This window comes from Ambystoma mexicanum, chromosome 3q (assembly GCF_040938575.1).
Source record: "Ambystoma mexicanum isolate Mex_15411 chromosome 3q, UKY_AmexF1_1, whole genome shotgun sequence".
Classification (NCBI taxonomy): Eukaryota; Metazoa; Chordata; class Amphibia; order Caudata; family Ambystomatidae; genus Ambystoma; species Ambystoma mexicanum.
In genome coordinates, this window is record NC_090926.1 from 217,819,701 (window position 1) to 217,845,400 (window position 25,700).

Sequence of the window (25,700 nt, forward strand, 5' to 3'; positions counted from 1 at the left end):
CCGAGGCATCCCAGGCATGCCTCCACAGAAATAGGAAATCTAAGACCCAAGCAGCCGAGGCATCCCAGGCATGCCTCCACAGAAATAGGAAATCTAAGACCCAAGCAGCCAAGACATTCCAGGCATCCATCCACAGAAATAGGAAATCTAAGACCCAAGCAGCCGAGGCATCCCAGGCATGCCTCCACAGAAATAGGAAATCTAAGACCCAAGCAGCCGAGGCATCCCAGGCATGCCTCCACAGAAATAGGAAATCTAAGACCCAAGCAGCCGAGGCATCCCAGGCATGCCTCCACAGAAATAGGAAATCTAAGACCCAAGCAGCCAAGACATTCCAGGCATCCATCCACAGAAATAGGAAATCTAAGACCCAAGCAGCCGAGGCATCCCAGGCATGCCTCCACAGAAATAGGAAATCTAAGACCCAAGCAGCCAAGACATTCCAGGCATCCATCCACAGAAATAGGAAATCTAAGACCCAAGCAGCCGAGGCATCCCAGGCATGCCTCCACAGAAATAGGAAATCTAAGACCCAAGCAGCCAAGACATTCCAGGCATGCCTCCACAGAAATAGGAAATCTAAGACCCAAGCAGCCAAGACATTCCAGGCATCCATCCACAGAAATAGGAAATCTAAGACCCAAGCAGCCGAGACATTCCAGGCATCCATCCACAGAAATAGGAAATCTAAGACCCAAGCAGCCGAGACATTCCAGGCATCCATCCACAGAAATAGGAAATCTAAGGCACAAGCAGCTGGGACGCCCCAGGCAAGCACCCACAGAAATAGGAAATCCAAGGCCCAAACAGCCGAGGCGTCCCAGGCATGCAGCCACACAAATAGGAAATCCAAAGCCCACGCAGCCGTGGCATACTCTGCATGAAACTCACGGAAAAGGAAATCCAAGGCCCAAGCAGAAGGGTTGCCCCACAGAAATAGGAAATCTAAGACTCAAGCAGCCGAGGCATTCCAGGCATCCATCCACAGAAATAGGAAATCCAAGGCACAAGCAGCCGGGGCGTCCCAGGAAAGATCCCACAGAAATCGAAAATCCAAGGCCCAAGTAGCCGAGGAGTTCCAGGCATGCACCCACAGAAATAGGAAATCCAAGGCCCAAGCAGCCGTGGCATCCAAGGCATGGATCCACAGACAAAGGGAAATCCAAGGCAGAAGCAGCCGGGGCGTCCCAGGCAAGCATCCACAGAAATAGGAAATCCAAGGCAGAAGCAGCCGGGGCGTCCCAGGAAAGATCCCACAGAAATTGAAAATCCAAGGCCCAAGTAGCCGAGGAGTTCCAGGCATGCATCCACATTAGGAAATCTAAGACCGAAGCAGCCTTGGCATCCAAGGCATGCATCCACAGACATAGGAAATCCAAGGCACAAGCAGCCGTGGCGTCCCAGGCAAGCACCCACAGAAATAGGAAATCCAAGGCAGAAGCAGCCGTGGCGTCCCAGGGAAGCACCCACAGAAATAGGAAATCCAAGGCAGAAGCAGCCATGGCGTCCCAGGCAAGCACCCACAAAACTAGGAAATCCAAGGCCCATGCAACCGAGGTGTCCAAGGCATGCACCGGCAAAAATAAGAAATTTAAGGCCCAAGCAGCCATGGCGTCCCAGGCAAGCACCCACAAAACTAGGAAATCCAAGGCCCATGCAACCGAGGTGTCCAAGGCATGCACCGGCAAAAATAAGAAATTCAAGGCCCAAGCAGCCGAAGCGTCACAGGCATGCACCCACAGAAATATGAAATCCAAAGGCCACCCAGCCGAGCCGCCCCCGGCGTGCACCCATAGAAAAAGAAAATCCAAGGCCCTACCACGCTTTCCTTTCCTGGAACACTACCATGCAAATAGTGGCCATCCCGCACCCTCCTCAGTCCCCCAGCCTGACATGCGAATGTCACTCTCCACTCTACATGCTTCTCTGTGCTAGCGGCCTGTTAGGGAAGTATCCCTAATTCTCACACTGATTCCTTTGAAATATTAACCATTTGTTGGGCTTCTCATTGATTTCTCTCTGTTGCTTTGCAGAAACCTCAGCCCAGCCCTGGCGGCCAGTCGTCCTGCAGCAGCGAGCGTTCACCAATTGGGAGCACCAACAACAATGACAGCGGAGTGGAGATGAATGCAAATGCTGGCGGCAGCTTCGAGGACCTCTCCACCCTCGAGGACATCCCATCCGTCGAGTCAGTGGGCCACACCGGCATGTTGGCACTCAAGAAGATGGAGAACCTTCGGATTGACAAACTGAAGCAGCTGCGCAAGATGGGCCAGCCCACCAAGCCAGGAAAGCTGCCCAGCCTTCCAATCAATGGTGAGCGATGCAAGGCCCAGTAGCATCTCCCTATGTCCTACCCCAGAGCTTTGCTCCAGTGCCAGGGGCTGTTTGGGGACCATTTCTATAGCTAGGCAATTCACAGCATTTGGCATGCTAACATAAACCAGTATCGAGTTAATGAAGACCTATGTGAGTCAAAGGGCCTGATTCACAGAGTGTTTTCCTATGGGATTGGGCCATTATAAAACGCTTCTCTGAATCAGACCCAAAGAGTCAGTGATCAGCACGGGTGTCCGGTAGATGGTCAGTGTCAGGGGCACGAGTACGTGGGTGCTCTGGGGACTGCCCCTCTCCCCCGGGAAAGGCCATCAGTGCTGAAAGTCCCTATACTTTCAATGGGACGTCCTCAAATGTTGTCCACGCCCTGAATCCCCTGGGAAAATCGGAAGTCTACTCCCTGGTCAGTGTTTCTAATTTTGTGCCACAGTTGTTCTTTTTCCTATATTGATGCTTAAGTAACTTAAGATACTGAGAGTACCAGGGGTTATGAGCTTTTCTAGGAGACTGGGATGAAAAAGGAATTTTATTGATTGCCGTCTGGAAAGAAATTTGACATTGATCACAAAAGGAATTAGTTTGCCAATCAGGTTAACAGCGGGGAAGAGAAGTAGCAAGATCCGTTGAACTAATGTTCAGGAGAGCTTTTTCTGATAATTTTGCATTCGGTAGAAACGGTAGTGGTGGGATGTTTTTGGCATAAAATATCTGATGAAATGGTCGCTCCAGAATACAGGAAGGGTTTAATTGATGGACGGGGCTGTTTACGAGCACATATTACATCAGGACACTGTCCTCCCGTGTGTGAGGTAGACATAGTACATAGGTGTAGTGAATGACAACTATGTTATATCCAAAAGTCTGGAGGGATCAAGGGTGTTGGGGCAATCACACTGAATATTAAAATCCCCAAGAAGAAGGAGTTCATGGTTAAAAAAGGTTGGGGAAGCGTGAAGATCCTTGTAGTGATGAGGTAATAGTGGGATTAGAATGTGAGGTGGCCTCGATCTTCCATAGGAATGGTTGGGAGGAGAAGAAGCGGGCTGTCCCCCGTGAACCCCGTCTCTGTGATCAGTAGTGAATCTAACATAGATTCCTGGATAAGGTCAAATATAGCTGAAGCATTAGAAATAGCTGATCCGGCGTTAATAAGGGCACCTTTTAAGAAGGAGTGAGCTGTGGAAGGGCGAGGGGTAACATGCAATGAAGGAGAAGGTAGTGAGCGGGTAGGAAGAGGGGTTTTAGCAATATTATGAAGTCGTATTTATTGCGTGAACAAAGAAAAATAGAACCATGGGTGGTATTGTAGGCAAGCAGAGCGTTCTTAGTGTATTGAAGAAAGGGATGAGTTTGTCTATGTTGCAAACATGGTTACATTTGTATCACTCTTTTCTTTCAGGTTCCCATGGAGATGCCTTTGGGCCACCATTAATGGTCCCCAACCGCCGCCTCATGGAGATCTCTGCGAATGACCTGAACGCCATGAACCAGCTTAACGAGCGGCGCAACAGCACCACAAGCACCATGAGCTCTGCCTACACCGTCAGCAGAAGGTCTTCGGTGGTGTCCCCCTACCTCTCCAACCAGCAGCCTGGCGAATGCATGGCCGTGGTGGACCCTTATGACTCTGGCTCCACGGATGCCTCACGAAGATCCAGCGAGGCAAGTCACTGTGGTGGCCTGCCAGGACTGTCCAACTTCACGCCTGCACAGCAATATAGACTGAAGGCAAAGTATGCTGCAGCGACTGGGGGTCCGCCGCCTACTCCCCTTCCCAACATGGAGAGAATGGGCCTGAACACAAGAATGGGATATGCAGCTGATTACCATGGCTCGGCCATGCCTTCCTTCCCAATGAGTGGTCCTCAGAGAAGACACAGTGGTAATGATCACCGTAGCTTCGGGACTGGTATTATGCATCCACTCCTGGCACCAGGAGGCGGCATCAGGCGAGCCAGTGACCCCGTCAGAAGTGGCGTGGACCAACAGGCCATCCCCAAGGTCCAGAGATTCAAAAGCATGACTAATATGAACTCTGCAATGATGGGCAGGCAGATGGCTGCCCTTCCTCAACAACTTGGCGGGTCCGATGCTAACCTCCAAAGGCACATCTTCTCCCCACGACCTCCCAGCATAACAGAGAATGTCTTCATGGAATCAGTGGGCGTGGATGAACTCAGTCATATAAGCAACGCAAATATAGGAGGTCACAGTGAGCTGGAACCTTACATGAACTATCCAGGGGTTGCATCCGCTGTGCCAACTGCCAATGACCACGTACATTTCAGCTGCCAATCTCAAGCGATGAATGTGCAGGATGTGAATGCTTATGGTACATCGAGGAAAACCATTGCCAACTCAACTCTCAACTCGGAGAACCAAGCACGTTTGGACAATGGTCATCTGCCTGGCGGTTACAACCTGAACCAATGCCAGATGAACCACAATGGACAGCCCTTCCCAAATATGCAAGGCCTTCAGAACAACACCAATGGGCCCATCCAGTGGAATGAAATCAGCCCTGGTAGAGCGGACCCGATGGGTAGCCCAAACCAGACAATGATGCACCCTAACATGGTGCCAGGAGGTCAGTGTCAGGCTCAGTACTCTAACCCAAGTCCATCTCTGCATGCCAAGCCACCAAGCTTAGCTCACAATGGTCCGTGCCAGCAGGAAATGTTTGCAAACCACCAAAGGCTCAGCCACTTAGCACAGGTCCATATCAAACCCGAGCAGCAGTTTCACGAGTCTTTGCCAACCATGAATGCATGCCAGAATGTGAAACAATCGGCGGGGCAGCAACAGCACCCCATGGCCCAATCTAACGTGATGGCTATTGTGCCCAGTGATATGAATGGCGACTACCAGGGATCACCCGAAAACCAGCAAGGCGCGTGCTTGAATATGGGGCTGAACCCTGATATGTTAAACCCGCATGGGCGGAGACCTCAGACGCCCATGATGCAGGTCAAGGAGATGATGGTGAGGAACTATGTGCAGTCGCAGCAGGCCTTGATGTGGGAGGAGCAGCACAAGAACGAAAACCTGATTGGCTTAAACCAGGCAAGTGTTGACACCGGCCAGGTCCAGCACGTGCACGGCCCCCACACTCAACAGTACATGAGTCCAAAGTACAGCAGTTACCAGGATAAGGTACCACAGTGTAATCTGATGAGCCCTGCTTCACATGACAATCAGCACAGCCGTGGCAAAGCTTTAATGAGCCCTGGGGCACAATGCTTCCATCAAGGGGTACTTCCTCACCCCCCTGGTGGCCCCAAACCGCTCAGCAGACAAAGCAGTATGACCAGTTCATCCCAGCTAAGCCCCACATATCCCACCTCTGAGACCAGCCCAAGGAGACTAGTTCGACTGCCACCAATCCAGGCTCACACAGAGGCCCCTGATAATGCAACCATGACATATTACTCAGGCCAGATGAACATGCATCCAGGTAAAGTGGGGACCAATAAAATGGCGCCCCTTCAAAATCATGAACATATGAACTGTGGAACCCAACAGCCGGGCCAGTACAATGCACCAATGGACCCCTTGAGGCCGAATGCATTGCTTTATATGGAAGGACAAGTCTCCAATTCATTGGACAGTTTGGACTTGGAGAACACCCAAATTGATTTTGCAGCTATTATCGATGATGCAGACTCATCTTCCTTGATACCAGGGTGCTTGAGCCCAAGTGCCCTTCACGCATCATCCCAAACTTCATCCCGCCTAACAACGCCTCAGAACTCTGCCGTAATGCTCCAGCCGGGAATGCCGAACATGGCCATTGGCGATATGACCTCCATGTTGACATCTCTAGCTGGAGAAAACAAGTTTCTCAACACAATCTCTTGAGGTTTGATTTCCAGCTTGCACATTCTGAGGACACGTTCGGATAACTGTCCGTATTCCGATGGGAGGGGATCTGAAAAGCTTCAATGCTTTCCCCCGGGCCTTTGGATGCTGCAGCCGTTCCTGTGAACCCCACTTCAGTGGAATGCTCCAGGAGAGACTGCTAGGTGTCTGAGAAGCATCAGGCTAAGGGTAACTCCTTCGCGAAGAACCCACAGGGGCAGCGATGGAAGCATCCCTCAGCAATGGCGTAAAGAAAGACACGTGATAGGGCAAAATAAACAATGACGGAAAGTTCAGCATTTTCAAGTGAACTTTGAACCAGTTTTAGCTTTGTTGAGTGGATGTCCTTGTAGAGCAAGAGGTCTTGTATTACCTTTGTACACTACAAAATTGAAATGCCTGGTAAAGTAAGCGGGTTGCACCGACCTCTAGGTACGTCTTAAATTCGAAAGCAACATTTTCCTCTTATGATCTTTAGTGCTCCAGCTCGACCCCTTTCTATGGTCAATAGTTTCTCTCAATATCTGCGGGAGTAGAGTTCACGCTGAAATGCAGAGGGTTTATATAAGGCTCTTTTCATGTACCTCCTGTTCATAGAAACACCTCTGAAGATAAGCACTGCCTGTAACACTGCCACGATAGAAATGCCTGAGGTCCTGTAGACCCCGGACATCAAGTGACCATTATGCACTGACTGTTGTTCGAGACACAGGAGATAGAGCGAGGACACAGTGAGGTTGCTCTGCCGCTGGTCGGCCATTCCAGAATGCAGGACAGAAACCAGCAAAAGGATGTTGCAAGCCCAGAGGGCCTGGACACACACTCCTTTTTAGATGGTCAGCTTAGAGGCCATCGGTCTGGCTATGGAATTAGGGATTCATAGCTTGGAGTATGCATTCACCTCTTACAGGCTTTGCGTTCTGAGATACGTACTCTTGAGATTCAGCAGTTGGCAATCGTAACTCCCATAATTATAATGATGTCCATCAGATTATTTCAAGATCTGACTGTCACATCCACAGTTTCTTTCACACTGTATGTATTACCATTGCTTCAAGAAAAGGAAACACGTTGGTGTCCTTTTAGCAATACATTGTCAAATGAAAGCCACCATTCTGCTACATGATTAGAATACTCACATACTCCAGCAAAACCTCTCTGTGCGCATCATACAAACACATATAGAGATGCTGGTTCCAGAGAAATGCAATAACTCTAAGATATCACTACGCTACTGCATGGTAATAGCACTCCTGTAACATAATAACTCACTTCCATGTTTGTAGTACCAATGGAACCCCGCAAACCGCTCCTGAATTTAAGTTCTCAGGTAACTAGAGAATATGCTTCTATGATGGTATGATTAGTGAATCCAGCAATACCTCACCATGAGTATAAAAGAACTCTACACTTCTTCTCCACCGTTACAGAAGCTAGAGAACCTAGACATTTTTCAGAACCATGGAAGAGCCCGTAGAAGCCCACCATACTTCTCTGTGCGTGCAGAACTCCTCGAAGCTTACAATCTTCTCCATGATTGCAGAACCTAGCACCCGACAATAGGTCTCCACGATTAAAGAACGCATAGAACCCAACTAAATGACTCCATTATTACAGAACATAACAGACCCAACACAACCTCTTCCTGGTGGCAGAACGTGCAGCACTCAACAATAGGTCTCAATGATTACAGGTCTCTTAGAATCCAAGTATTCCTTTGCATGATTACAGAATATCTCAAATCCTGCCCAACTTCTCCATGATAACAGAACTCATGTAACCCACCAACAAGAAGTTCAGAAGATCTTTACACATACACAAGGTGGACTTTTGCATTCACCTTGGGTGCTTGCTCGTACAGTCCAAGCGACTCGCTGTACTTTTTCTGCAGAATGCTGCATGGTCTGACAGAGGTGACACAGGTTGCATACATGTTCCTTTGTGGAAAATCAGGATTTGTTCATAAGAGACCAGACATTGTGGCAAGACGAGACTCTATGCCACCACCAGCCCATACCCGAGCCAATGGGACGAACACATTCTGGCTTAGCAGGCCTCTGCATCTTCACTTTATGAGAAATAGCACTAGATCATGTGTGTCAAGGCACACAGACTGCACATACACTCCCAGTGTCCTAGAATCCTAGCTTGTTGCACAATCCAGCAGAGACAGCACAGTGCAGTATTCACAATTTGCATCGCAAATGCTTACCTTTTAGAGGGTAACAAAGACCCAACTCGTGCCCATGACACAGGGCACAGGAAACCAGCACCTGAAGCTGCCCTGCTCTGATAGACTGCAGCCAATCGGATCAGCTGGTGTCACCCCTTGCACCCCGCTCTGTAGCACAGTCTGTCAGGCTTGACCTGCACCAGAGCCACTGCGGTCTGCTCACGGTGTGCTGCATCACTGTGCCACAGTCTGTGCGGCATGTGGCAATGTAGGCACTTCTCTGGGCAGCCGCGTTCTGCGCCGACTCGGGCCTTCTGCCAACGGGGTTGCTTTGCTAGATACATGATACCCAGTCTTTCACCTTTTACTAGAACAGGGTTGGGAACTGTTTGTGCTGCTGCGTTCCGCCCTGACTGGGAACTCTCTGTGCAGCTCATTCCGGTACAATCTGGGGCTCTTTCCCAGTCACGTGTAGTATTTTACCCACATGCACCACTTAAAATCCTCTGGCTGCATCACTTGTTCCCCAGAGGGCCTGGTGCCCTCACTCCTACCGATTACTCACCCACCCTGTGCTCCTTAGACCCAAATCCCAATTTAAGCAGAGGTGTTTATCTCACACAGGATGTTACATCCTCTGCTACCCCACTCCTTCCTTCCCCACACCGCTCTTCCGCCAACAGGGCTCTGTTTACAACCCACACTCAGAATCCCACTCTTTCTCTGTGCACACAAACACGAAACGCACCCTATGCACTTCCCACAGGTGTGATGGCGGGATTCCACCCAGATCCCTTGGAGATGTGCACTCAAGCTAACTTGAAAAAAACCAAAGAAATTGTTATTTTTATTTTTATTTTAAAGAAAAATTGGTACTTGGTTTTGTCTTCAGTTTTTAAAAAAATCTAATGCTGATTTTTTTTTTTAAAAAAGGACTGATATTTTGTATACACAAAAAGAGTTTTTAAAGACTATCAAGCTTTTTAACTAGCTGCATGCCAGTCACATGTGCCTCTGTTTTTGTATGCGGTTTTGTACATATATAAAGTATGTGTATTTTTTATATGTAAATCTTTGTTTTGCTAGCAAAGTCTCTTTCATAATAATAAAATAAAAATATGTTGAGAAATTGACATTTTGTTGGCTGTTTCATATTATATGCCCACTCATTTTTGGTACAACATAAAGCAGGATCCATTCAATTATACCACCAGCGGTAATAAAGATTTAAAAACATCATAACTCCTCCCCCCGCAGAGGACTATGAAAGTCATAAATGTCTACGATGGCGCACACACGTGTGGGGGTACGGGGGGTTCTGGGGGTTCGAATTGTAGGCATGGCTCCACCGAAGAAACAGCAGCCCAGAGCCCAAGGCCAGCTCGCTGTCTGGACCATGAGGAATGATTTCTGGAAAGCAATGAGGCCTCCTCCGGCCCATATCCCTGGAGTCTTATGCAATATTAGAAGATACCTACGCTGGTCTGCAAGTATATTTTGTTAAAGTAATAATTTATTGCACAGCATTGCGGTTGCACAATGAAAGAATTCTGTTCTGTTACATAAGGTCACTATGACACTAGTTGAGCCCATTGTGTCAGTGTTGTATTGTTACAAGATACAAGAAATTGCATTCAGACAAAGTATCCTGGTGTATATTCAATTCGTTTATGCCAAATGCATGCCTACACGGTGCAACAAAGTGCATTCAATTAAGTGAGGCCGCTGCATAAACCAGAGGTATATGCCAAGTATATGCCTACACGTGTTACACTCAAGGCAAGCTTTGTCAGGGCATTAAGTGCCAGGCTATTATGCAAGTCTATAAAAAAAGAACAAGCATACTCGTCCTTGGCACTTAAGAGGTTAAATAAACACAAACAATTCTATCTTCGAGTCTTTCCAGATTGGCCAGTAGAATAATCAGTGCAAAGGAGCTGATTAAAGACAGTCTAACCAGGTGGATATCATATTCCCGGCTTGCAGTGGCTAAGTTCTCTGGTACACAAATTTGGCGTAATATCAAAACTATTAGGAGGGACATAAAAAGGGGGTACACCAGGTAGATTGTACATAAGCAACACAATACTCCTTATAGTCAGTGACTGGCATCGGAACAATATAGCCTGTTAAGTAATACATGCACTATTGCTCTTTCGCAAACTCTGTTTAGCACATCATTTTGAATTTTTGCAATGACCCTTAACTCACCCATCTTCATATACTTCAGTGAACACTGTTCTCAATATTCATCCCTTATTTACATCAATTTCCAATCATTAGATATACATATCATACACATAAAACCAAAGGTATGTACAAAAGATTCAAGAATCCCCTGTAAAAAGGTTCCATTCTTTCATGAGGATGCTTATCAAGACCTGCATGTTTCGGTCCTATCGTTGCACCTTCTCATGGGCATAAAACAGAGTGGCATTGGGTTGACCTGGAGAAAATAATAAACACAAACAAAAGGAACAGTGTCAGTGGTGGCTGGTTCATTTTGTAACTGGAGGGGCGTAAATATTTGTCCCAGATATCCCAGAGCGACCAAGCGTAGCGGGGGGAGCCCGCACCACTTATGGGTGGCTGGGGGGGGTTCCCCCCAGGAAGTATTTTTAAATAATCTCTTAAAATTGTGCATTTTAGAGCACATTGTTTTAGAAAAATTGGGTAAAATGCCAAACAGTTTGCAATTGGGTTTTGTAGGGCAACTCACGAAAACAAAATCCAATAAATGCAAGCCGCCAACAGTGCACAGGAGCATTTCTCCGACACATTTTCATAATACCTTTTCCCACAATACGTGCCAGTATAAAATATTGTCAAACTGGCTGTGCCCATACATTTCTATGCTGACTGCACCATTATACCCTGGTATTCCCATATACGAACATACTCATGTTTGCTTTGTGTATAATGCCAGTAATGATAGAATAGGAAAGCATGTCCATGTTTGTTCTGCCAATATATGGCAGTATCCCCACTATAAACTATGAACACTATAGCTATTTTGTCCACCCAGCAGTATGCTGGAGAGGGCTCCGGGTTGCTTTACCAAGGCACAGACCCTGGCTGGACGGCAAAGACAATTGCTCTTTCCACTGGATTATAACGAAATACTCAATATTATGTGAAAAACACAATATATGGGCATTGAAACAGATATACAATGGCTCTTGTTCATAGAGTGTTTCCAATAGGGTTTTGCCGCCATAAAATGCTTCTGTGAATTAGGTCCAATGTGTTGTGAAGCATGTGGTCCCTTTTACCATTTCCTCCATGCAAAACTCCACGTTTTTTATTTTATTTTATTGCTTATAGTGTGAACATAGTTCAAGAGCAGCGGCTCGCTTTACACCAGGATTGTGCCAGAATTGGGCTTGGCATGTTATACAGTAATCCCTCTCTCCCTCCTATTGGTGGAGGGAGAGAGGGATTTCTATTCGTCCAGCAGGTGTTGTTGAAAGAGCCACGTTTTGATTGATTGAGGTATTTATATTTTGCTACTGCGACAAACCAAATCGTATCTATGTGCAGATGTTATAAACTAAATCAAGAGTGAGTTACCAGATCGAGACATTGCTATATGGTCCTAGACCAAATATCCTCTACCCTATTTAAATAGATATGTTTTTAAGTTCTTTCGAAACAGGGACTACTTTATTTGTCTAATCCTAGTGGGAGACTGCCAAAAACTGCAAATATACAGTCTCCTCTATATACACAAAGAGATGGGAGTATAGTCAACAGGATCTTATCCTTTGATCTGAGGTACTGTGTTGGTTGACAGCAATTTAATTTGTTTGCCAGATACAAGGGAGCTAGATTATTCAGACATTTGAACGTCATAAATATCATGAATGCGATCTTAAACTTGATCCCGTCCTCCATGGCTAACCAATGAATGGATTGACAAAGCCCTGAAATTAGGGTGGACGTATTCACTCCAAACACCAATCTGACCACTGCATTTTGTATCTTCTGCAGCCGATGAATTTGTTTGGGAGGGGCCCCAGCCAGTAGGCTGTTACAGTAATCCAATTTAGAATTTACCAGGGCTCCTACCACTGACATATACTCCTTCTGAGGTGCATAGATAAGAGCCTGCCATAGCAATCGCAGGTTGTAAAAAACAGCAGAGAGGGATGCAGGGGGCATCTATTCTCACATAATAGATGTTTTGGTCTAAACAGGATGACCTCTTTTTTGTTTGGATTAAGTAAGAGCCAGTTAGTGGACATCCAGCCACTAATTTTGTCCAAGCAGCAACTCACGCATTAAAAGGACTCCTCTATATCATTCAGCCTAGGAATACCTGTGTATCGTCTGCGTATGACTGAAAGCAGACCTTATTATTATGCAGTATATCCATTAGAGGATCTAGATATAGTTTTGAATAGTAATGGTGAAACAGAAGACCCTTGTGGAACTCCACAGTAATGCGGTATGGCATCTGATAAGTAACTGTTTTGCTTTATCGAGGTCGCTTGTGGAGATCCCGTACTTATGTTCTCCAGCCCCTTGCAAAAGTAATCATTGAACTCAGATAGTCACAGAATTACACATAACACATCAAAAATAGTAATAAGAAAATGGCGCTTTATAGACCCTTTAGTCACTCAAACTATACAAACAGGAAAAATAACCACATAATTGGTTATATATATCTAAAAGACAGAAAAGACTTCACCATTAAGATCGCCACAGGAGACACATTCATCTCGGCCACGACAACACTGCTTAGTCCGACAGCAGGTAGGCAGAGAGATTGATTGTTCTAACGGGTTCTGGAGCAGAGCGTCCTCCCTTCCAGCGAGACTGCAATACCCAGGGTCCAACTTCTAACTCTAAGAGGAAAACCCTTGTCTCTTATGGGGGCTACTTTCGATCCCCGCCCCTTATGGTTACCAAGCTACCCTCGGCCAAAGAGCAGACAATAAACATGAGGCATAAACAGAGTGGAATATTCCAGTTATCACTGCACCTGCAGAGTGATCCAACTCCCTTTCTAGCTTGTCCTTCGGCAGACAATACAATAACTATTCCCCCCAGCTCGGTCATCTGACATAAATATGTGACCTTGTCTCCACAGCAGAAATACATGTTTGCTAGCTGAGCCCAGGAAAACGTGGGCTTTCATTACTGTTTTCTTGCGGGAAATGGAAGCGAATATCCAAGATGGCCGTGTATCGGCGCCATGTTTTCTGGTTCATTTAGCTCACGCACTACACTCCACCCCTTGGATATTCAACTACCATAACCCAATGGGCGAAATGGAGGATCCCAGAACCTACGAAACATACGCCATATATTTGGAATACAAGAAATACAACAACAACAACAAATGAAAACAGCAAAAATGCAAAAGATCCATAATCAAGCAGAACACAACGCCTCAGGAATCCATGAAAACATCTGACCCCACCAGTCCCAGTTCTTATCCAGCGTCACCCTGGCAACAAGAGCTTACAAATCTTTAATATGGTCTTCAATAGAACGGGAACGATCTTCCAGGTCAAAACAACACATCGCCTCTAAAGCGTTGCACCACAAATTGTGCTACAAAAACAAATAATCAATGGCTGCTCTATTCTGCACAATAGCTTTTCTGAAATTTCTATTATCCAGCAACAACTCAGTTAAAGCTTGCAAAGTTTCATTAAGCCCCTTAACTACTAAACAAGCTAACTTAATCATGTTATGTTATGTTATGTTATGTTATGTTATGTTATGTTATGTTATGTTATGTTACTTGGCATTTATATAGTGCTTTATATATCATTGGTATGACCTCAAAGCGCTTGTAGGTTGAACACCCTCGGGAACCGCTCATAGTTTTATAACCCCGGCTGTTAGTCCCCAAATCCCTACTAAAGAAATAGCTAATGCCAAAACCTCAGTTTCTGACAATAAGTGTACATCAGAATCACAATCCAGTGATAGAGCGTTACAGGAGGCGGATTGCGTGGACCGCTGCATAGCAGGATGTAGTGGGAATAGCATCAAGCCGAGGCATGTCAGAGTACAAGGACCTCCTGAAATATTAGCAGGAATATATGAATACGTTTGATTCCCACAAGAAAATAGTCAACCAGCAGGCAGTTTCACATGACTTACACAAGCGGCGCTCGAAATCCGATCTTTCCACTTTATGGTCCAAGTCCAACTGCTGACATTTGCCAACAAAGTTCGGATCACATGTCATTTGGTAGCAGACATCAGCAGGGGAGATATTATGGGTAATGATACTGGTCATATTCCTCAATTATTGGTCAGTGTCTGCACAAAATGTCCAGTATTCATACATAGAAAAGGAACCACGCACATCAGAGTTAACAACCAAATGATCATGGTGCAAGACTCCAAACAAGGTTCACAAAACTGGAATAGGCATCAGTATTGCCACAAGGCATGTAGAAACCAAAGTAGCGGAATCGTGTACATCCGACATGCAAAAATTTAAAACATTCAGTACCCGCCGGGCCAGATATATCCATATGTTATGAGTTTGCCCGACCAAAGTAGGATAGCTATTCTGCACTGAAGAAATCGAAAAGGGCAGAAATGTGTAACGCACCACGCTTTCGTCCACGTTGTTTTCTCATGACACTGCAATAGGCTGCTATGGAGGCATCAGCTGGTCTAATAGTAACAGCAGGCATGTCAGTCCTGATCCAGATCCCAGAGTCCACCGGCAGAATGGAGACATTTGCCACATCTTCCGGTATGTCCCCGGACCCTCCCAAATTCACTCCATCGTCTCTCTCACCGGCACTCAGCATACACAGGATCTATATATCAAGATTCAAAAACAAGATATCAAGGAAGTACATCACTCACGCAAATAACATTTGTCAGCTGGTATATGCAACCATTTCCGTTTCCCGGTTCCATCACAAGAACCATCTGATCCTCCCCTGCAGCAATCACATCCGCCAGAACGGGCGGACCACTAGGTTTGTCGACCCATACCTCTGGAACCATGTTATCGGAGGAGCCAAAACCCTTGCCTCCACGAATGGTCAACAAAGTGGGTGGATCACCTTTCTGCACCATAGGTAATCTCACAGGCACTAATACCAATTGGGTCACACAGTCTCCTTTATGAATTGGTAACATATTATCACCACTGTTAACAAGGATGACCTTGATATACAAACAATTCTCAATCAAGGAACCCCCATGGAATACCACAGGAATCTCCTCAACCTCTCAATCTCAACAGGTAATGTACCACAGGCCTTCAAATCAGCGTACATCAAGCCGCTACTCAAAGACACAACAGGAAATGTAGAGGACTTATCCAACTACAGACACATCTCCAATATACCCTACATAGCCAAATTGCTAGAAACGTACGTGTACAAAATAACCCAAGAATTGATAGAAGAGCACTGCCTACTAGGCCAGGCACAAGTAGGTTTCAGAACAATGAGAGGAACAGAATCAGCTCTCCTCTCAATATGGGACGACCTAAAATCGAACTCGGACAACAGCACCGCCCTGATTTTCCTTGATCTGTCTGCAGCTTTCAACACTGTCAAACACGACACCCTCATAAAGAGATTAGAAGGACTAGGGATAACAGACACCACCCTACTATGGATCAAATCCTTCCTAACTAAAAGAACCAAAACCGTATGGATGAAACCTTTTAAATCCAAACCTAGAGATTCCACGTGCGCAGTACCACAAGGATCATCCTTCTCTCTGCTTCTATTCAACATCTACATGTACCTATTAATCAAACTCATAAAAAAACACGGCCTCACATGCTACAACTACGCCGACGATATCCAAATAATCTTCAACATACAAGACACCCGAGAAGAAAACACTACACTCGAGAATTGCCTTCGTGAGATATTCAACTGGATGAACCTCAACCACCTCAAAATCAACCCAGGCAAAACAGAGATAATGATTGTTTCAAAAAAAGAAGGAGACATCAGCTACATCCTCTGGCCAAGAGAGCTCGGCACCACACCAGAACCATCATCAACTGTAAAAATCCTAGGGGTCCTGATGGATAACAACCTCACTCTAGAGCCACAAGTAAACTCTCTACTCAAGAAATGTGCTTCCTCCTGCGAGCAGCAAAAAGGATCCTACCGTTCCTGTCGTTTGCCAAGAAAACACTTGCCATCATCGCTCTGAACATGTCCAGAGTAGACTACGCCAATAGCCTATACCTGGGCCTGCTGAACGACTTCTAAAAAAACTACAATGCATACAAAATGCAGCAGCCAGACTCCTCCTCAAGGTACCCAGAAGAGAACACATCATGCCTGCGCTACAAATACTACACTGGCTACCATTAAAACAGCGAATAAAGTTCAAGTCCATGTGCATCACGCACAGAGCAATATACAAACAAGGCACAGAATTACTTAGCGATAAACTACTCCTACATCAACCGACAAGAACACTGAGATCAATCACCGACATCCGCCTCGAACCAAAACCCTATAACAGAAGAAAACTCAGAGGATCCTCTTTCTCTCACCAGGCACCGAAAACCTGGAATGACCTACTTAAGAATATACAGAACACAACAAACCACCTAGCATTCAGGAAACTCCTCAAATCATGGCTCTTCACAGCGTAACCACAATAGCGATGCACTAGAATGCCCACCACATTAAAACAACAACGAAAATAAAACCAACCTTGGCCACACTCAAATGGACAAACACTGAACCCAAAGAACCGACCACACGACAGACCATAAGATATCATGGGAAATAGCCACAAATGGAGACCTCCAGAGACTGATCACATACTCAGACCCAGACGAAAGCACTAAATGTCTCACCCACTCCCCCGGATGTACCATATCCAAACCGGCAGACGCATCTAGATAGAAAGTTTGAGAGGAGTCCACTACACCAGCCCCAGCACCCAAGGAGGAGAATAGACACCCAACCCACATTAATCAATCCATCAGCATTACAACACCTACAGTGCTGGCTAGAATAGAATGGTGAGGAGCAATCATAACACTTACAAACTGTGTTAGAACAGCACAGGGAGCACCCCACACAAACCAAACCCTGCCAGGTGTAGCCCTTTTGCCCACCCCGATGAAATTGGGAGGATTGGCGAGTGCCACACTCTTAACCTTCATACAACCGACTAACAAAAAACTCAGCATTTCTGCAGACTTATCTCACTCAAAAATCTCACACAACCATCTCTCGTACAACAACCCGCATGCACTTCACAACACTGCAAAAGCACATAAGCAACACCAACAGCACACGAGGACTGATATCGATCCAATACTCACACCGAAACTCAGCACCCGGTGTATACCGAGTTGATTGCTGCCAACAGAACACCACTCCTCTCACTATTCTACTCCAGCTTCACCTACTAAGCCATCCCACCTTCTCATTTTAAGATCCGCCAGAGCGCCTGGGGACCAACTCCGTTGGTTACAGTGCGCGGTACAAATACCTTTAACATTTAACATTTAACATCTCTCCCTGATAGTCTTCATCCACAATTCCACCTAATAATTGAATACCCTTCAAAGCCAATCCGGATCTAGGGGCAATCAATCCCATATTTTTGTAAATAATTTGCATTCCAATACCCGTATCCATCACTACAATGCCTCTAGGTTCAAGTCGCATTTCATCTCTTGCATATAAATCCGCCCCTGCTGATTCAGGAGTGGCATGGTAAGGGGCTAATGCACCAGAATAATAATGTTTCCACAGCTCTATGGGTTCTGAATTGCAAGTTTGGCGTCAACATTCACATTCATGCAGTCTCACTGTTTGCAATGGGACAGTTGTTAAGTATTTGTACAGCCTCCACCATGCGTTCACGCCACCCTTTCAAGGTACCCTCCTAACTTTTGCATAATAGGGCTTTCAACAAACCATTAATTCTCTCAATTAATCCGGATTTTTCCGGGTGATAAGGGACGTGAAAGATCCATTCAATTCCTTTTTCCTGACAATAGTCTGAAACCAATTTTCCTTTGAAATGGAACCCACTGTTGCTCTGTATTTGCAAGGGAACATCATACACACTGTCACTTGATCTAACAATTTAATTGTGTTCAATTGTGTATCTCTTTTACATGGTGATACCATTAGGTAACCAGAATATCTGTCTACAATAGGGCATGCATAATGACATCCCCTACTAATGGGCATGGGACCAATATAGTCGATCTGCCAATTTTGTCGGGGCAGTTTACCTCTCCTCAATGTACCATGAACAATATGGGGGATAGATTGTTGCTTCTGATGCTGGCACATAGGACATTGCAATATCATTGTTTTCACCATCTCTAATGGGATGCTAATTCCTCTATCTTGTGCCCACCTGATAGTAGCTTTCCCTCTGAGATGTCCAATGTTTTGATGGGCCCACTTAGCAATGCCTTGCAGATCCTCCTCTTCACTTCTCGCGTCCATGATTGTAATTTTTGCATGTTCATCTGTAACAGAATTGAACCACCGCTCTAATGAATCTGTTGCACAATGTGCATCTACATGATACACAGTCACAGTGATATGCGTTAGCTTGTCAGCAATGTCTTGCCACACTTCCTTCTCCCATACCTCTTATGAATGGATTTTACAACCATTCTTCTGCCAGGTAGGCAACCACATCACCAAACCATTGGCAACGGACCATGTAAATGTAACAACTCCCGGGCATCTCTTGTTTTAAAGCCTGGTACACCGAATATAATTTGGAAAATTGACTACGCTTCCCTTTTCCTGAGGTAGTTAACACCTTCTTCAGTTAGGGATTATAGGCTACTGCTTTCGAAGTCCGTTCAACTCCCAAATACTTGGCAAAGCCATCATTGAACCATGCATGTTCAACTTGCTCACTCGACAGTTCTCCATAAGGGATTCCCCATTTTACAGGAGATTCACCACTTGTCCCTTCCTCATTTTGCTCCAAGTCAGCTAATGGAACACCTGCCACTTCTTCGTGTATTTTGGCCACGTCACCCTTTCCTGTTTTGGCACGATCTTGAATGTACCATTTCCATTTAATAATGCTCACCTCCTGTGCATGTTCAATCCAATGTGTTTTAGGTGAACTCAGCACCCATTGCATTATAGGTATTTCAGGTTGGATCAAAACATCATGACCCACCGTCATTCGTTCGGTATATACTTGTGCTCAATAACAGGCTAACAGTTGCTTTTCAAAGGAGTATATTTGTCACCTGCTTCAGGCAACTATCGACTCCAAAACCCTAATGGCACATGTTTTCTGTCCCGTTTTTGCCACAAGTTCCAGTTGGCATATGCATCCTGGACGGACACATTTAACTCAACCTCACCTTCTCTCAATGGCCATAAATCTAGCACTTTCTGATTGGTGTCCTTAGCTAATTGAAATGCTCGATCTCGTCCCTCACCCCATTCAAAATTGAATTTCTTACGTGTGACTTTGTACAGTGGCGCCGAGATTTGCCCAAGATGGGGGATGTGTTGTCTACAGAATCCAAACAACCCTTAAACTGCTGGGCTTGTTTTTTTAGTTCTCAGAGTGGAGAACTGAAGGATTTTCTGTTTGACTTTAGGCATCATTTCACAGTATTTCTCTGCCGCACCTTGTGTTTTAGCCTCATTTATTTCCCATCCTTTCTTTCTTAGCCCCTCAATGATAAGGTCTAAGTGCACTTGGACGCTATGCTCATCCTTCCCTTGGATTAGTATGTTATCAATATAATGTACGATTTGCACATTTGGCTTGTACAGAATTTTATCCAAATGTTCAGCAATCAGCCAGTGATAGATAGTCGGGCTATGCATATATCCCATTGGTGACGTTTGAACGTATATTATGTCCCATTTCAGGAAAATGCAAACTGCTCTTGACATTCATCAGCAATTGGAATGGTAAAGAAGGCATTAGCGTACCATGTTCCTTCAAACTTCTGTACATTTTCAATTAGAGTCACTGCATACGGAACCGCCGGCATCAGCGGAGGAGTATGTTTAGTCAATTCACAGTAATCAATTGTCATCCTGTAGCTTCCATCCGTTTTTTTCACAGGCCAGATCGGGTTGTTCCATGCCATGGTCACTGATCGTAACACACCGGCTTCTACATACCCTTTGATGGTTTCTGTAATCTCCTTTTGCCCCCTGGGAATTCAATATTGTTTCATTGACACCATTTTGGTGGCTATCGGAACCTGCACCGTGGACATTTTCAGTTGACCCACTATCACGGGGCTACAAGTGAACGCACTGACCCCAAACTGGTAAAGTTTTCCTCCCAATTTGTTGAGGTCTTATGTCTATTTTATTTCGGCATTTCACACCAGAGTTTGGCTATCATCCTATTCATATTTGGAGTGCAGGTTTCTGGATTCCATCTCCACCATGGCACTCACCATTTTTCTCAAATCAGCATACGTCCGTGGAGATTATCGTCTGCCTTCTCAAGGGATGATACAAACGGGTCCTCCCCTTTCTCTTGTTTATGTACCTCCTGTCGATTTACTTGTTTATAATGCTCTTTTCCATCTAAACCCCCTTTTTTGGTATAATTGACACATTTCTCGTGTTTCAATCCCATTGATATCCCCTCGAGGTACCAATCTTTAAGTAGCGCTAGGAACATATCCTTTCTAGACACGTGCGCATCACGGCTGCCAAACCTCTTCCCAGGAGTACACCTTTGACTGCGCCCCTCTCTCGCTTGTTCTCTGGGTTTTTCCTCTGCCTTTTCCCATTTGCCTAAATCTGCCAATTGTCTAATAGCGTCTACCACTTCATCTGTTGTTTTACATGTCATACCCACTAATAAAGTCATGATCACATTCTTATATGCCGAAGGGGCAGTGCGGATAATAGTGTTTGTAGCTGAAACAGATAATGCTACCAGCCCCATATGTTCGGGATTATCTAAATGGATTGCCTTTTTCATGGCATGTTCTCTCACCCTTTGAATCGCCTCCTTCAATGTGTACCATTTCTTTTCCTCCATCGGCCAATTTGATGCAATGGGATACTTGCGATTGCAGCCCTGGGCCACCATTTCCTATAAACACATTTGAGACTCAGCTGCGTCAGCCTCTCGCAGAGGACCTACCCATAGAATTTTCTGTATTTGGACTTCCTGTGTCAACGGTAAAAACCGAACAGAGTCCGTTGCATCTACATGAAGACCTGCTGCTCCACCATCAATTAACCTGACCATCCAAGATAGCAAGGGTTCTCCTGCCCTTTGCTTCAACCGGCCTATTATTTCTTGCTGGGAATAATCCTCCAATGCAGTCATATCGACCACCACTCCCCTTGGATTGTTATGATTACGACCCATTCTCCGTCGTATCACCGGATTAACCACTACCCCTTTTTGGTCGGGTTCCGATTTGGGTTTGGTTTCAGGTTCGGAATAACTCTCGGTACTAGTGATATCAAATACATCACCATCCCAATGATTGAGGTCCCAATCCACCCCTGCGGTGGCTATCACAGTTGCCAACTTTCGTGAATTCACTCTCCCTCTTGTCTTCTTGTATTTATAATGAGCCACTCTTACAGCAGCTCGCTTGGCCACTGCCTGATATTTATCGGCTTTATCATGATATAATTTCATTTGGAGCTGTTGCATTAATGCCAGTTGTTTCTCAGCTGCCAGTTCTTTTTCTAATTTCAGGACATTCACCTGTAATTCAACATTCTGCTGGTGTAGCTTTCGGAAGGCATGTAACAAGATCCAGCCCCTCCTACCAAGGGCCGAACACTCCTTCCCTTTTTCCACCAGCACCTTTTGTAAACAACTCACCAGGTCATCCGGACTAGCCTCTCCTATGCTGGTGTCCCATTCCTCACTCAAACCCGCCCCATATGCCCAGGTCTGGGCAACTTTATCATATAGACTTTTGTTCCACCCCGGAATGGTTACCTCAGCACAGCCTCTGCCTGCGGAGCTTCCTTTTTTCCTAGCTCATGTTACCAACTGGATATTACACGTCCCCTATCGACAATAGCTCACCTCACTTACCAAGATTGCGTAACTGAGTCCAATATCATATGTCTCAAAATATATAGGCGGGGTACTTTGGCATTAATAGAAGCACAAAGACCCTGCTCACAGCGCCAATTGTTTTGCTTTATCAAGGTCGCTTGTGGAGATCCCATACTTACGTTCTCCAGCCCCTTGCAAAAGTAATCATTGGACCCAGATAGGCACAGAATTACACATGACACATCAATAATAGTTATAAGAAAATGGTGCATTATAGGCCCTTTATTTACTGAAACTATACAAACAGGAAAAATAAACACATAATCGGTTATATATATCTAAAAGAAGGAAAAGACTTCACTGTTAAGATCGCCACAGGAGACACTTTCCTCTCGGCCACAACAACACTGCTTAGTCCCACAGCAGGTAGGCAGAGAGATCGATCATTCTAATGGGATCTGGAGGAGAGCGCCCTCCCTTCCAGCGAGACTCCAACCACTGGGTTCCAACTTCTAACTCTGAACTCCAAGAGGAAAACCTTTGTCTCTTATGGGGGCTACGTTCGATCGCCGCCCCTCATGGTTACCAAGCTGCCTCTCAGCCGAAGAGCAGACAATAAGCAAGAGGCATAAACAGAGTCGAATATTCCAGTTAGAAGTGCAAAAAACCCATCTTCCCTCTTTGCTGTCGTTCCCACTGCCACCTGCCTAGTGCTCCGACTCCCTTTCCAGCTTGTCCTTTGGCAGACAATACTATAACTATTCTCCCCAGCTCAGTCATCTGTCATATATATGTGACCTTGTCTCAGCAGCAGAAATACATGTTTGCTAGCTGAGCCCAGGAAAACGTGGGCTTTCATTACTGTTTTCTTGCGGGAAATGAAAGTGAATATCCAAAATGGCCACGCATTGGTGCCATGTTTTCTGGCTCATTTAGCTCACGCACTACAGTAACCCCCAGACTTCACTTGTTGTTGCCGCCCGGACAGAAAGGAGGTGAACCATTTAATAGCGCTGGCCGAGACATTGCCTACAGTCCTCAGTCACTCAATAAGAATACTATGGTCCACAGTATCGAAAGCCGCAGAAATGTTCAACATTACATTTAGTGATAGTTTCCATTGATATCCCACTCACAATAGTTAATCCATAGCCACGATCAATGCTGTTTCTGTTTAATATTTAAGGTGGAAACCAGACTGCAGAGGGTCCAATGAAGATTACCTCTCAACATATTCCTGAAGCTGGACCGTAACCACTTTCTCCAACATTTTACCAGGCCATGGTAGACCTGTGGCTGGGCAATAATTCTGCATGTTGTCAGGATCCAGATTTTGTTTTTTAAAGTGGAGAAATTATGGACCGCATGAGTTCAGGTGGGACTATACCTTGACTCAGTGACGCATTTACAAAACAAGTTATAAAAGGGGCCATGTCTGCTGCTAAACGGTTTGCAGTGCAATCAGACATATGGAATACAGAGTCATTTGTAGGTTTAAGAGCCGTTAATAAGGCACTAATGGTTTCTTCTGAAACTATTTTGACATCAAACAACGTAGTATTTGAGCTATTCCCTCCCTCCATCAGAATTCCTGTATCAGGATTGCTAAACTCCCCCCTTGCCTCTGCTTCCCGTTCATGTATTATTTGTTCTTGGATTGTTCTGATCTTATCCAGATAAAGAGTGTTAAATGCATTGGCCAGCTCCACTGATGATTCTCTGACAGGTCATTGTTTAGTCGTACAAAATTGTTAATTACTGACCACAGGTCTCGTACATGATTTGATGCTGCATTGATCTTTCCAATTAAAAAATCTGAATTGGTCCCAAAAATGGCTATTTTATACTTGTTAAAGCTGTTTTAACCTTATTGGCCCATTCCGGTGATATGTATTGTTGCCACATTCTCTCCATAGCTCTGTAAGATTTCTTCCCTTCTACCAGCATAGGGGTGGACCATAGTTTAGAATGTCCTTTAGGTGCCATTGGTCTAACAGGAGCATTTATGGAACACATATTTTCCATGATTACAGCTCCTTGTTTAAAGTGATGAATCAATAGAGTCTGGACCTTTCCTCAATTGATTGCCAGATTTTCTCCAGCTCTTTTAGCTTGTGGACAGGTATCAGACATTTGGCGCTGAGTGACTGCTCTCTGGACATATTCTGATTCACTCAAAAGAGCCTTAAATAGTGATCCTTCCGTGAGATCGGTAATGTGTCACTCATCGAAATTCCAGTCCCTCTTGCAAGTAACACACCTAGGCAGTGGCTATGTATGTGGGAGGCAGAAACTACTGAAGGAGCTAAATCATGCATCTCCATTACTTCCCAGAATCAGGGTCAGACTGGGACACGAAATAGGCCCAGGTACCGAAAAAAAGTGGCCCACCCCTCGCCTCAAAAAAGAGGCAAACCCTGCGCCTCACAAAAGTGGCCGACCCCACGTCTCAAAAAAGTGGCCCTCAAACCATCATCCGTGAATCGCGTCAATTCATGACTTTACAGAAAATGCTACTTCTGGAGGGTTCTGGAGGGTTCAATGTCTGTTACATTACAACACAACTCATAAAATAACATAACTTTGCAAACAGTTCTGAGACAGGGTTCACAGCTCCGAGGCGCAGGAGTGGCATGAACAAGACCTTTTACCCCTTGACAAAACAGGAAGTGGCATCAAATAGCATTGTTACTAAGTACACTACGAAAAATATGGTTATGATTTCACTAATGTGATATATATTTCATACAAGAATGGATCACCATATCTATCAATATCTGTGTGTATACATCCATATTGTCAAATTACTGTGAATGCAAGCAGACGGCCAAGGCCAAATGATCATATGTTATTCTATAGCACTTATGCTTAAGCTCTTTTTTATACAACAAATATTCACACAATATCACCCAACCTGTGTTGGTACTCATTTATCGACCTCAGAAGGATGAAAGGCTGAGATGGTTCGAACCTGCAACCTGCAGATCATGCACTCATCGCAGCAGCAAGGGCTCAACTCACTGAGCTATCATATCAGCTATAGTAAAATGAGCAATTATTCTGTAGTGTGGATACCATTAAACTGGTAACTCAGATTTAACAGCAGACCAATTAAGTTTATCTGTGCATCTGGTGCACATTTTGCCACATGTCAAACCTGTGTGCATCTCCTTTTCAGGCAAAATAGGGAAAGCAGCACATTCACAGGTCATCGAATGCCCTGAGCACTCGCTACCTTACATGCAAACAAACATCCTGAACAGCATGCCAGAGAGATGGGGAAGATAAACACATTACAACAAAGCATTCATTGTGGCACAATGAAGTCAATGGTAAGCTAATTGATGTGCTATGGTCTAAAACA

General features: G+C 45.2%; 1 protein-coding gene across 1 annotated transcript in view; it reads left to right on the forward strand.

Annotated features, from left to right (window-relative positions):
* GLI1 (GLI family zinc finger 1) overlaps positions 1-9,503 on the forward strand; it is a 318,627-nt gene extending 309,124 nt beyond the window's left edge. Inside the window, exons 11-12 of the mRNA XM_069653582.1 lie at positions 2,034-2,316; positions 3,737-9,503. Coding sequence (XP_069509683.1) covers positions 2,034-2,316; positions 3,737-6,195 — 2,742 coding nt within the window. The 3' untranslated portion in view covers positions 6,196-9,503. The remainder of the gene's footprint in view (positions 1-2,033; positions 2,317-3,736) is intronic.
* Positions 9,504-25,700: the final 16,197 nt, after the last annotated feature.